The following is a 14039-nucleotide window of genomic DNA, read 5'->3' on the forward strand; positions in this document are numbered from 1 at the left end:
ACCTGTATCACATGACCTAAACACTTCCGGGTATGAGGACGGACTCTCCTTAAGGTAAACAACTGGGTGCAGAGTAAATATTGTTTGTTATGGATGCCAGCAATTGAAAATTCACAAGTTGACGTCTGTTATGTGCGTGCGTGTACTTGGTTGGGAGAATGAATCGGAGAATCCCACCAACCCTTTTAATGAACGATACCTTGTTTTCTTGTTCACCAAGGAACACAAGCTAATTTGTAGCTAAACTAGAATTTAGCTTACTTGCTTTTGCTGTGTGGTTAGCTAAATATCGGAAAGCGTAGCTTACGGCAACGCAAGTGTGCACTAATATTCATTTTAGTGAGTGTATGGGGGGGGGGGACCATTCTCTCGTATTGCAGCCATTACAGCAAAATCTTCATGCTCTTTCGTTAATGTAAACTATAACGATAGAGGTATCTTAACCAGCGATAATAACTGATTAAATGGTTGCCATTAGTCAACGACTTGTTTCCCTGTATGGTTTTAGACTGTCACGATTTGTTCTGACAGTAATGACTTTGGTCGAAGTATCAATTCCAAGGTTAGTTGAATTACTCAAACTAGAGCTGGGTGCAAGTAAGCAGACATTGCCATACCTTTAAGCTATGTGCCATAAACATTTCACACGAGTCCTGTAGGTTTGAATTCAATTGTATGCCTAATTTACATCACGTTTAACATGTTTGGGATTCTGGCTCTGTTGGTCTGTTCTCCAGGAGGTAAGAGGAGGCGCAGTGGGAATGGAGGAATTTCCTGTGAGGACTGTTGATGTGCTGTGTCTTGGAACCAGCCTCGCTATCTCCGGCATCTTCTACTATGTCTACAGAAAGAAGAAGAAGACGGTGGACAAACTCAATGTTGGTTGAATAGCATATGTACTTGGTATTCGTATTTATACAAAAGTAGCTTCTTGGCAGGTTTCTTTTTAAGATACTAAAGAAATATTCTCAATGTAATTAAATATGTACTATGTCCTCTGGACCAAGTTCATAGAGTATGTCAGTCCTCTGGATAACGGTACCACACATCTTTTATGTTCTTACTGGGTAAGAGTATAAATTCAGTCTGACTGTACAGTGAGATGATTGCTTTGGTCCCATTGCAATGGAGGAAAAAAATATTAAAACAGCATTCATGAAGCAGTTCAGAGGGTGTTTACACATTTATTTTTATAAGCCTAATTGCAATCTATGACACAAGTCTGTGTGGAAATAATTGTATTTGAGTGAAATTGCTGCAAGCTTGCTAGGAAGTTTAGCTGGTCATCTTAACACTACACTTTGGGCAACTCTGGTATCACAGGGGCATGTCTGTTTACAATTGTACCTGATATTCGGACACTTTGTATTAGGGGATGTGATTATCTAAAGTCTGATTCATAAAAATGAATGTGCTGTTGATCTGATTATTGTCTCTTCAGGATGCACCACATTTGCCCTTGGATGGAAAGCTTACGGAGCTTTTGAATGTAACCCCAGGAAAATGTCTGCAGTATGTTGTCATTGAAGGTAAACAGCCACACTAATTTGTTTTTTACAAGCCAAGGTTGATTCTTGTTTTTTCCTGAAAATGTGTTTAGCAATTACTGTCTCTTGCATCTGTGTTCATGCACTCTTGTGTATAGGGATAGTGCAACCAATAGGGGAGCCTCTAAGAAGTCAGTTCCAAGAGGGAAGTGTTGGAGTGGTGCAACAACTCATGTTGAGAGAACACAAACTGGTGTGGAACAGCTTAGCTCGCACTTGGTAAGAACCACAACACCATGGCAATACAGTACAATGAATCGTTATGACATGGCACAATATCTTTCAGTTACACAGGATCTCGTGCAACTATGTTTTTTTTTTTCTGTCCACAGTACGTACCTATGTCAAAACCTTGTTTGGATGCTCGAGTATAAGTGGGTGGCTAAGAGTGTGCATCTTCTCTCATAGTTGTTATATTGAATAAATCCTACAAGATCTTAATATAATCAATATAAGGGTCAATAGTAAGTTCAGGTGTCTCAGCGCTCACCACCTGTGCTCATGTTCTCAGTATGGATTTGATCTAGATTTACCCACATTACAATGACAACACATCGACATTTAGGCTTGTACCTAGACAATACATTCTTAAAAAACATGGAACCTCAACCACCATCTCAGCTATGACAGCCTGTTGAGACAGATTACTTAATTGGATTGCAACAGGTTTATTCGCAATTGAGTTATTGCAGACCCTCAATAGCTTAACAAAGAACACTTGGTAAATTTTGCTCATCAACTAAAGCTTAACTTGTATGCTGTCATTGCACTGTATTGCACTTTTGATAAAATTGTTCTCTTAAAAGCTACAGTAACCCACCAATCCCTCCCCCGCTCCCCTGTTGCAGGACTGACAGTGAGCGAGTGCTGCATCAGAGAGTGAATGCAGTGCCCTTCAACCTGGCTGGATCAGATGAGGCCACTGTCCGGGTGCTCTGTCCCCTTGAGGCCTCCGGGCTGCACATGGAGATCATCCATGAGAAGTTCCACCAGGCCACCTTTGGCTTCACTGACATCATAGGACAGTACCTGAGTGGGGAGAAGCCTAAAGGGCAGTTGGAGACAGAGGAAATGCTCAAGGTCAGTTGTTGAGTGTAACGCTTCTTGAAATGCAGAGATCAAAAAACTGATGGATGGATGAACATGATGATGAACATTAATATCAGTGATTTAGCCATCTTTCCTTGCTTTATTTTTTTTTAATATATGCTGATAGTTAAAACATATGTGAGATGGCCCTGATGAAGTATGTAAACATGCTATTTCATTTTCCAGGTGGGCGCTACCGTGACAGGAGTAGGTGAGCTAATCCTGGACACAGACCGGGCCCTGAAGCTGCGTCCTCCCACCAATGGCTCAGAGTTCTTCCTGAGCACGGAAGACTTTGACACCCTGCGAATGGGGCAGGAGAGTCAGGCAGCTGTGTGGCAGGTGTTGGCATCTGTCTTTGCCGTGGCTGGGGCCGCAATCCTCCTCTGGGTGGGGAGACGCTATTACCGCCACCTGAGGCTGCGCTGGGAGCAGGACAGGCTGAGAAGGGAGTTCGAGAGACTAGAGGCTAGAGCCCTGAGAGCGGGAACGGGCTCAGCAGAAAGCAGGGCTTCTGAAGATGGGGCTGAGGTACCTGTAGAAAATGCTTGTGTGATATGTCTTAGCCAGCCCCGAGGCTGTGTCTTGTTGGACTGTGGGCATGTGTGCTGCTGCTTTGGCTGCTATCAGGCCCTCCCTCAGCCCACCTGCCCCATATGTAGGCAGACCATCAAGAGAGTGGTGCCTCTGTACCAGGCCTGAGTGCAACCCCCACCCCACCCCCAAATGGAACCTGACCACCCTGCAAATACTAGTTCTTCTGTCAGCTTAACACTTTCAAGGTCTCAATCCCAGTACAAATACTGTAGAGAGGACAAAGCTAACTTTGTCTGGTTATCTTAAAACTACCTATCAGTAGTTTGGTGTTCTGAAGAAAGAGGTAGTTACAAAAAATGTGAAGTTATAATACATTGTGAATAATCTTACCTCGATGTGTTTGTCACTGGTTCAGCTGTAGAGCTGGTAGTACCGGCTCAGGCTCATATACTGTAAAACTGCAATGGATTGCACATCGCCAGTAACATCTGGATATTTATTACATGGACGCACACGTTCAATGAAATCTCCAAAGGAAATGTCGGATCAGTGCCTGTGGAGAAGATGGAGACAAATTTGCCCGGCTTGTAGAGGAGACCAATAACCCAAAGTTATGGGTCTCCATTACAAGGCCGGTATATTTGTCTCCATCTTCTCCACAGGTGAGAATCCGGGGTAAAGAAACCGACCTCTACCTGTGCATGAATCGCCACGGCAAGCTCGTGGGAAAGAGGGCCAGTAATCATGGTGCTGACTGCGTCTTCGTGGAGAAGATTCTGGAAAACCCCTACATAGCCCTGATGTTGGGACGCTATCCTGGCTGGGCTTCGCTAAACGAGGGCATCCCCGCCGTGGCCCGCACACGCTCCCCAACCAGCAGGCTGCTCACTTCTTGAAGCGCTTCCCGCCGGGGCGGGGGGGGCCCAACTTGACCACAGCCTCCCGCTTCATCATTGTGAGTTAGCGGAGCAAGCGGGTGCATGCCTCCAGACCTCGCTAGTAGCAGGTAATGCTAACTGCCACCACCCCGTTTTCCAAAACCTTGACCTGAGCCGACTAATGACTCACCCACTCCTCTCTGCAGTTGCACCCCGTTGAACACCTCCGTCTGCTGGAATAACAAACACTGAATGTGTTGGATTCAGTGTGTTGGGTTATTATTATATAATTACATATTAATTCAAACTTGGCCGTACTAAATTGTCCCTAGGTGTGAATGTGTGTGTGTGTGTGTGTGTGGGCCCTGTGATGGCCTGGCGGCCTGTCCAGGGTGCCTCCCCACCTGCCGCCCAATGACTGCTGGGATAGGCTCCAGCATCCCCCGCGTCCCTGAGTGCAGGATAAGCGGTCCGGATAACGGATGGGTGGATGAATAAGCTTTTCAAATCATTTAATATATGTGTGTGTGAATTCACTTATTACTGTTTAAGTTGTTATGTTGGTAACGTGGCATTACTGGACAAACTATGTCGTGAGAAAGTGTGTACATATATAAAATACAGATAGAAGTTTATTTTCCTACATGTTTGAGGGCACGTGCCTTGATATGGTGATTGAACTTGCAGTCGCAGAGTGGTTGCGTATAACACAGTCGTTCTGCCCTTGTCACAAGAAGACACGTTGTTCGTACCGCTGCTTCAAAACACTAACACAACTTAGTAACAAGTCTCTGGAAGAAGTTCCTCGCCGTGGGGGGAAAGAAATCGGAATAATTGGAAGTCACCGAAACAAAGACTCACTTGCAACCTTTTTTTTTTGTTGTTGTTTTTGTTTGGAAAACCAATAACTCCAAATTGTAAGTGGCCTCACAGGTGATGTTGATTTAACATATTGGGCGTTGCTGTAGGAGAGACGATGTGGAAACCGTCGCGTCTGTTGAAGCGACGGGGTCAATAAAGCAGCGCTCTCACATTAAACGGGGTGTTTTGTGCAGTTTATCTCAACGCAGTGTAACCGTGGATGCACGAAGGACACCAGATAGTGCCCCCAAGCGTAATACTCGATTTAAGATTGAGATGTTGGCCGTGCCCTGCATTAAGGACATTTTGAGAGGAGGCGTTTGAGGCACTTCAAGAAGTATTCCACCAAAACTTCCCAAAAGATCCAAAGATGGTGTTACCGGGAAGAAGGCCGGAAGGGACTGATGGAAGCGCTAAAAAATGTCTTTTACAAATATTACCAACAGCAGCAGTTAAATGCATCACAACTAAGTGGTTAAAACCTGAACCCCTTTTTCTTTACTCAGTTTAGTTAATCAAATTAATTATCAAAGTAATTAAAACTCAATTTAAGGTTCTCCATGAGACGTTAAGGAAGTCGTGGCGGTACTTACAGGTGGAGCTCTGCAGAAAGAGATCTGGGGGATGCTGCAGGTTTTCTATTGAGGTGTGTGTTTGTGTGCCGGTTTGATTTCTGGGCTGCAAGTTTAGCACGCTGCCCATCTGCGGCTCCCCACAACCAGCAGACATGTGAACAGCCGTTTCCTCACACGGCTGCTGCGGGGAAGTAGTTTATTTATGAGTGATGTGTGAAAAACCCAAAACACAACACTGACGGGACTCCCTTGCCCCGGGGTAAACTGTGATGGGGTTTATTTCCAGAGGGCAAAACGTCTTGTTGACGACAGCCAGCTGCTGTGAAGGCAGTCAGCAGACCTGCTATTCCTATCATCTCTTAACAAGCAGCCAGGAGAAGGGGGGGGGGGGAGGAAGGAGTGACAGGCAGATGGGAACCACCTCCGGATTTTTCCGTGGCCCTTTTATGAAAAGCGAGATGCCAACAAGTACGAGCGGCGTCAGGGAGGCAGAGGGGTAAAATGAGGACGTGTCACTTCTTTCTTTTCTTTGCATCTTCGGTGAAATTTTATACACACGGTTGAGTCAATTGTATTTTTATAGCCCGACACCACAAATAACACATTTGCCCCAGTGGGCTGACGGTTAAAGAATTGATGGCGTGACAGACGGAGAAATGCACGGGACACACAAACAAGCAAGCAATGCAAAAACTAAATATAGTAATAACTCACCATCGCACCATCAGATCAGATTTCTTGCTTTTCTAGACGTCAAAGCAGGCAGAGACAACACATAACACAGTGTTTCTCAGCCCAGTCCTCAAGGACCCCCTATCCTGCAGGTTTTCATTGCAACCCTGCATAGGTAGCCCTGCTTGTACTTACTCGACCAATCATCTCGCAGCACTTCATTATGCAAGGTGTGCAACGTCTGACAAAATTCATTGCTAATTGGATGAATAACTACAAACAGGCACCTATTCAGGGTTGCAAAGAAAATATGCAGGATAGGGGGTCCTTGAGGACTGGGCTGAGAAACACTGACATAACAGTTTACATGACATGAATATCCTAAAGGAGGTGGGGGGGGGGGTTCTTTTGTCTCTTTCAGAAATGTTATTTTATGATTAAAGAATTGGCCCAGTAAGATAGACAGGTTTACGATATACCGTCGACCGGCCTGTGAATCTGTAGAACAAAAGGAAGACGTCACGTTCTGCAGAACTAAAAACTAGGGGGTGAGACACGGGTTCAGAAGGGGTGAGGTGGGAGCAGGTGGGGGGATGTCAAAAGGGTCCCATAAATTCTCCTCAACGGTCACGGGGCTTCACTTTGACAAACTCTTTATTAGCGCTCTCGGCTGAACAGCTGGGCCCCGGCCCGGCCCCTCGCTGAACACGCCACAACGCCGGGCCGTGGCGGTACACCGGCATCATGGGTGGTTTCACTGCTCCTCCCGAGTGTGACTGGATCATCCAGAGCAGGAAAACAAGTTCACAGCAGCAGAACCTGAGCAATTTCAAAGGTGGAAACTGGTAATGTAAAGCTCTGGGAGGGGGGGGGGGTGGGGGGTATTTAAACATCATCTAAACTTTACTCAAACATTCACTGCAATGACGGTGCCGTCAGGGTGAAAGCAGATTATGAAAGACTTGCAATACAAATGATCAGATGCCGTATTTCTCACTATCTGCTGGATTTGCATCATGCAAAATTAGGACGCCAACATTTTCTAAGGTCGTTTCGTTCTTTCGCCACTAGGTGTCGCCCTCGCCACACTTCATCTCACAATGCGTACGCAACGCATAAACACAGTCTCCTCTGGACCGATTGCCAGTGATGTGGGCATGTTGTGAAACGCTATTCACAACACTGATGGACTGTCCCTCGTGAGGGAAGACATGCCACATGTGGGAATACCGGGAATGCTGCAAGGCCTTGGGAAGTGGGACTACTGTAACTGTAAGCCCTTATGGGACTGCGATCACAGTGCAGAAATCCCCCTACTGAGGTGTGTTGTGCTGGTTCTGGTGCACGTTCCAGCTGATTGTACGCTTCTTATGAACTGCATTAGTGTGGCAGCGTCACTGAGGATGTTTCGCTCTCACGGCCCACGTCTTGCAGCATCTGGAGAGGTCTACAATGGCAGACGGTCGAGTCAGACCCAGTTTATTTGTGTAGCCCTGAATCACAGTTACAGTCTCAAAGTGCTTTACAGTCACGCGGTGAGAAATAGGGAGGTGCGATAACAGTGGGCAACACCTTCTGCCTTTAGGGCCAGCAGGCATGGCCAGAGTCATATAGGCGGTGTGCATATAGGCGGTTTGAACGACACCGATCTGATTCTCCCTGCGAACATAAGCTCAGTTTCTGCAAACCTCTGAAATCCTGAAGCGACGTCGCCCGCTCGCTGTGCTGCTGGGTGGGTGGTGCGGCGTGGGTGTAGGTGTTTATAGCGCTGGCAACTGGGCTTCTGCAGACATTCAGACAGACAGGGAAAAGGGAAGGTTTAGATGCAGCACCTCTGGGGATGAGGCTGTACCACAACCCATCCGAGCCCGTGCTACCAATTACCGTTGTCACCCATCTGCTTCGGGCATGCCGCAAAATGTGTGATCTGTGACCTACTTTCCAAAAGTAGTGCGACTGCAGGGTTCCTCTTCCCTCACAACAAACCGACAAGAGGATGGATCGGGGACGGCTGTGGAAGAAGGGACGCTGCAGGAAAAACCGGGATTACCGGTCTCGGTGTCCCGATATCCCCGCCTCGCAATGCCCATCAGAGATAAAACGACAAGAGAAAAGCAGATCCCGAAAGATATTCCTCACATCTGTACTTCCCTTTCAGATCAGAGCAACAACAAAAAAAAAAGTCTTGAGAGACTCCAAACCCAGAAGTTGAGAGAGAGAGAGAGAGAGAGAGAGAGAGAGAGAGAGAGAGAGAGAGAGAGAGAGAGAGAGAGAGAGAGAGGTCTAGCTTCATGTACCCCAAGGATTTCACCAATATGGCCCTAAACAAAACGTATAAACATATATTTTTAGTTATTTCTGCCTTGTGTGTGTGTGGGGGGGGGGGGTGGGGGGGGGTCAGGTGAGAGAGACAGAGCAGGCAGCTGCTGCAGAGAGCGAGAGAGAGGGAGCATTGCTGCAGCCCACAGCTGTGTGCACGTCTCTCTCAGCCGTGTGTTTACGGATCCAAGGACAGGGATGCGGCCTGCGTTCCCACCGCCTGCTGGAGAACGCTTCAGCGGGGAGCGTCGACGTCCGGGACTGGGCCGGAGATTCGGAAGCGACTCCATCTAAACGATGGCTGCAGATGGCGTGTGCCGACCCTCTGGTCAGGAACAAACGATTCAGAGGGGCCCGGTTTGTATTTCTCTGTGCTGGTCCTCTAACTTACACGGTTAGCGCCCCTTAAACAGTCTCACACGGAGATACGAAGGGCTGATAGTCGAGAACCAATCGATCCTCAATCTAGGCTTTAAACTGCAGGCTTGATTTTATCAGTGTTTTCCCCCTGGGCCAGTGTCCTTCCCTTACTTTCTGTCTGTCTCCCATCCATCCATCCCTATCTATCTATCTATCTATCTATCTATCCACCTATCTATCTATCTATCTGTGTGTGTGTGTGTGTGTGTGTGTGTGTGTGTGTGTGTGTGTGTGTGTGTGTGTGTGTGTGTGTGTGTGTGTGTGTGTGTGTGTGTGTGTGCACATGCGTGCACACTCAGCTTTACTGGATTGACTGTTGGGGACAGAAGGGGGGAGGCAAGAGAATGACTCAGCAGTGGGACTCCTTTGTAATTGGAGGCAGCGTTTTAAGAGCACGCACACGCGCGCGCACACACACAGAGTGTTCCTTGAGGAAGGGTGCCCTTGTGAGAGGGGATTGGGCTGATTGAGCCAGTCTGCTCATTAGGAGCTGCTTTCTGCTAAACAGGCGGAGGGAATGAGAGCGGGAGAGAGAGAGTGTGTGTGTGTGTGAGAGAGAGCAAGAGAGTGAGAGCTGGGGGGAGAAGGAGACAGAGAGAAGGAAACAGGGGGGGGGACACACCACATGGCAGGGCTGGAGAGGGCATGGAAAGAGATGACTAAAAATGAAGAGGACGGCAGACAGAACGAGGAGTCACTGCACTTGACCAGTGATCCAATATCATGTGGGACAGATAAGAGCGTATGCAATTAGCGCCACCCTGTTGTTTGACGCCAGTACGTGGCCCTTTTGTGTCCAAGACCTGAGGGTAGGTTAGTGTATCGTTAAAGGTCAGGGTACAATAAAGACGGAGGGGAGATTCCAGTCGGCTGGTGTGACAGATGTATCTCTGCCCTAAATAGTTGCGCTGGTTGGCAACAACAGCGCAGCGCCTTTTCCCGGATAAGCTATAGGCGCATGAACAAACACCTGTTGCTTTGCAGGGCAGGAGGTCAAATTCTTTCCCCTGACCTCTGACACTGCTGCCGCTGGCCGATGACATCATGTGAACCCCCCCCCCCCCCGCCTGAATCCTCATTCAACTGCCTGCCTTGTGTTGACACCTAGAGGCCGCATCCTGGAGAGGAAGAAGCTTTGTAATGTATCCCCGGGAAACTAGGCTCTCTGCACCGGGACAGGGGGGGGGGCAGGTTTGTTATTAATAGCGCCGCCGCCTTTTAAAGCCGCGCTTGTAAAGCGTTAATGCTCAGGATTTGTGTGCACGGGAAGTTAAAATCAAACGCCAACATCATCTGGGGGGGGGCATCAATTCAAAAAGAACACGTTTCGAACGAGCTATGATCCGTAGCTATGACGTCAGTCAGCTTTGGGTTGACGTCTTCATTTCACCATCGCCTCTCCGTTGGGCGGAAGCGCTTTCTCAGGCGCGGAGTCACTCGCTGGGATGGTTTCCCGCCTCTTGCGCCCCCCCCCCCCCTTAACGCTGTCAACGGTGTGTGCGCCCCGTGTAACCCCTCTTCGTTACGCGGGGCGCACACGCCAGTGGGGGTTTGGGGGGGGGGGCTTGCCGCTATACTCATCTAACCCCGCCACCGTTGAGCCGTTCACCCCCGCCCTCCGGCGACGCCGGGTGACTGACCGCCGCGCAGAGGCGCCCGTCTGCCTCTCACGGCACCGCGTTTAAAACGTTCGTCAGCGGGCGCCGCAGGGGGGAAATGACGTCACCTGCAGGCCTTTGTTGACGCCCGCATGGACGCAGCGGTGCAGTTACAGGCCGGATGTTTACTGCCGCGTTTACGGCAGGGCGGAAAGGACAAACGTCGGGGTCCGTGTACACGCGTGTAACGCGTGTGCGCTGTCCATGGTGTTGGATTTCCCTTCGCAGCGCGCCAACGCGGACAGACGCGCGTAGAAATAGCTACACATCCAGCTACACAACCGTTTCACAATGGACCTTTTCCAACGTGAAAAAACAAAAAAAAACAAAAAACGCGCGGGCCTTGGAATACTGTAGCGAATTCGGGGGCCAACGCAACCACAGAGACTGCCGTGGTCGGGAGGCGAACCCGCGTCGCCCGCACCGCAGGAGGCATCGCTGACCGCTCGGCTAAAGGGTCAGACCCGCGAGCCCGCGGCCAGCGTGTCTTCTTATCCATGCACGTTACAACACGTTGGCGCGCTGCGTGTTGGCACTGCTGTGAAATTAACAAAGCTTTCGACACCTGGACTCTCAACACCCAGCCTTCTACAGACAATGGCGCCGTAGGAGCGGCCTCAGGTGTCGGGTTTTGGGGGGGGTAGATATTCACCCGCCGGCGACCTCCGAAAGGCCGCCAGGTGTTCGGGCGGCCCCGGTCCCGTTATAAGAAGCGGGCTCTGCCGCCTTTAGCGGACTTTCGACAGGACCGTGTGGTCGGAAGCACAGCACAGGTGGCGTCCACGTGTGAAGCCCATTCCCCCACCAAACACACACACGGGACGCTCACGTCGCGCAAGAAACCCCTTTTTTTTTAAAGTTTCTCCGCGGTGGCTTAGAAAGACGCCGCAAGGCTGCAACGATAAGCTTCGGGTTTTAGCCACGACACCTCTCGCCTGTTGGCGTCGCCCTTTCTCCTTTAACGCCCGACGCGCGCGCGCGCGCGCACACACGCTCTCGCGCGCCTCAACCCCGGATGGATGACTTCACCGCTCCGCCTGGGTTTCCTTTATGATCCCGGGATCTCCCACCACACTCACCAGTCAGCAGCCAGCCAAACAAGCGAGCGCAGCTCTGCCCCTGCTCTCCGCCACTCCACGCCGCTCCGCTCAGCGCAGCCACCGAGCAACCAACGAACGAGCGCCGCGGCTCCGACCCGACCTCCGGACCTAGCTCGCCTGCTCCGCGGCGAGTTTCCCACCGTCACTCCAGAAAAGGGATTCCGGCTGCAGAAACTCGGAACAAGTGCGCTTTCCACCAAGGATCTAAGGCTACGTACCGACCATAGCCACGGCTTTTTTCTTTTTACCTTTTTTTTTTTCCTCTCTCTCTCTCTCTCTCTGCCCCCCCCCCCCGATCGGCGTTCGTGCCACCATGTCCGAGGTACTGCCATACAACGAGGGGAAAATGAGCGGCTACGGGGCGGACAGCGAGGTCAGTCAGATGTCCTTTAGCTGCGGACTTCAGGACACCAGCGCCTTCTTCGCGGCGTCGCAGGCGAAAAGACCCCCGAAGCTGGGACAGATCGGCCGGGCCAAGCGAGGTAAATGAGACGAAAGCCGCACGGCAGGTTGCCGCCGCCGCCGAAACGAAACGAAACCGTGCTCGCTTAGCGGACGCGCGAGTCTTGCACCGGCTCCTCTCCCCGCGGCCGTGTGATCACCAATTTGGGCGCAAACAAGCCGCCCGTTGCCGTGCATCGGCTGACGCCGGTGACCTTGTTTGCAGCCATGCGTGAGAAATACGACGCAGTGTTGAGATAGTATACAGCAAAAGATACAAATACAGTTATACAAATAAGTTTGGCTTGGCACCGTTTTTTGGAAATCGGCTGTTTTCGGCAGGAACTGACATTAGAGATGTTCAACGGTGTCGATTAAAATCATGCACCATACATCATGTCGCGTGTAAAAGAAAGTGTACGTCGCATATCATGTCGTGTGTAATAGCAGCAGTAGTCTCCGGTGCAGAGAATACTGTCTGTCAACGCAGGTCGATGTCCCCGTGCTGTGTGAGTAAACACGAGTGTGTCTTCTCCTCCTTTCCACAGTGGTGATCGAGGACGACCGAATAGACGAGGTCCTGAAGGGGATGACGGACAAGTCGTCACCTGGCGTCTAAAACGCGCTGAACGATGCCTTGCAAGACTTTTTATTTTGATCACCGATTTGAAGCACTTGTCGGCTGTGCATGTTCGAGGATTTTGGGAGACAACGATGGCACGAGGCGAAGACAAGGATGGATTAGGAATGGAAGGAAGAAGGTGAAAAGACGAAAGGAAGAGAGATAAGAGAAATAGAAAGCTAAGATAGAGAGAGAGAGAGAGAGAGAGAGAGAGAGAGAGAGAGAGAGAGAGAGAGAGAGAGACTCTGGAGGGGAAAAAGAGACCGAGATTTATTATGGGATTGCTGGCAATTCTCCAAACGAATCCCGATTTGAGCAACTGCTGCGTAGCCAGATGTTGAGATGGCGGACGCTGCTCCGTTTCTCAACCTCTGCTGAAATCTAACGGATGAACTTGTCATTACACCACTTCACCACCGCCCCCCCCACTCCACTCCCCTCCCCCCACCACTCTTTTTCTTTTTTTCTTTCTTTCCAAAAAGCGCTGTAATGCAAAAAAAATAAATAAAAAAATACTGCAACTAAAGGCTGAACCCCCCCCTCCCCCAAACTCAAGCTTCCACCTCAACAGTATATAGGCTCGGTATAGGCTAAACTCCAAGCCCCCCCTCCCCCTCCCCCGCCCCTCCCCCTTTACACGCTCTGCATTGTTGATTCAGTCCGTCAGCGGCGTTGCATTTAAAGGAGCTGTCCTTTCAGCACTGACCCGACGACAGCGAGTTCCGGTCGCTGCTGAAGCTTTTCTTCTTCTTCTGCTTCTTCTTCTTCTTCTTCTTAAAACTGACCAACATAAAACTCTCAAGTCCACGAGCTAGAGGAGAGCCGTTGTATGTAAAACCATATATCCGAGGCTGGTGCAATGTTAATATTGTCTTTATTATAGACCCATTTGGTTTGCCCCCCCCCTTTAAAAAAAAAAGAAAAGGTCCCTTGCTACACGCTACATTTCCCCCCCCTTTTTTTGCATTACACCCCCCAACGGTTAAGGGTGCAGGTTGGCGCCTTCATGTAGCTACAATCTCCACCTGCGCACTTCCTCCTTTCTGAACCCCACATTTCCAATACTCCAACACCAAGAGGCCAGCAGAGATGTGGAGGTCATACAGTGGTAAACATGTTTGAAAATAGTAGAAATGATACTGATCGGGGAAAAAAAAGAAAAAAAGAAAAAAAAAGATGTTTTCTATTGGTTTGACTCTTGTTTCTTTTTTTTTCTTTTTTTTCTTTTTTCATTTTGCGATTATTCGTGTTTCTGTCTTTCTATAAATTCGAGTTGACTTCTTTCTCCATCTACTTGCATGAACTTTTGCTCCGGTGCCA

The 14039-nt window shown here is 49.4% G+C and overlaps 2 protein-coding genes across 3 annotated transcripts; both read left to right on the forward strand.

Annotated features, from left to right (window-relative positions):
• The first annotated feature begins 23 nt into the window (after positions 1–23).
• Positions 24–5076, forward strand: mul1a (mitochondrial E3 ubiquitin protein ligase 1a). Of its 2 annotated transcripts, none has more exons than XM_056293348.1 (6): positions 24–54; positions 738–878; positions 1442–1529; positions 1646–1766; positions 2396–2627; positions 2823–5076. In XM_056293348.1, exons 2-6 carry the CDS (start codon positions 762–764, stop codon positions 3336–3338), a joined length of 1074 nt encoding a protein of 357 aa, XP_056149323.1. In that variant the 5' UTR covers positions 24–54; positions 738–761; the 3' UTR covers positions 3339–5076. The 2 variants fall into 2 exon arrangements, with proteins under 2 accessions (XP_056149323.1, XP_056149322.1); XM_056293347.1 differs by lacking the exon at positions 24–54 and adding an exon at positions 419–562.
• Positions 5077–11969: 6893 nt separating this feature from the next.
• Positions 11970–13860, forward strand: camk2n1a (calcium/calmodulin-dependent protein kinase II inhibitor 1a). Its single transcript, XM_056293584.1, has 2 exons — positions 11970–12138; positions 12646–13860. The coding sequence occupies exons 1-2, from the start codon at positions 11970–11972 to the stop codon at positions 12714–12716; spliced, it is 240 nt and encodes a 79-aa protein (XP_056149559.1). The 3' UTR covers positions 12717–13860.
• Positions 13861–14039: the final 179 nt, after the last annotated feature.

This window comes from Lampris incognitus, chromosome 14 (genome assembly GCF_029633865.1).
Source record: "Lampris incognitus isolate fLamInc1 chromosome 14, fLamInc1.hap2, whole genome shotgun sequence".
Lineage (NCBI taxonomy): Eukaryota > Metazoa > Chordata > Actinopteri > Lampriformes > Lampridae > Lampris > Lampris incognitus.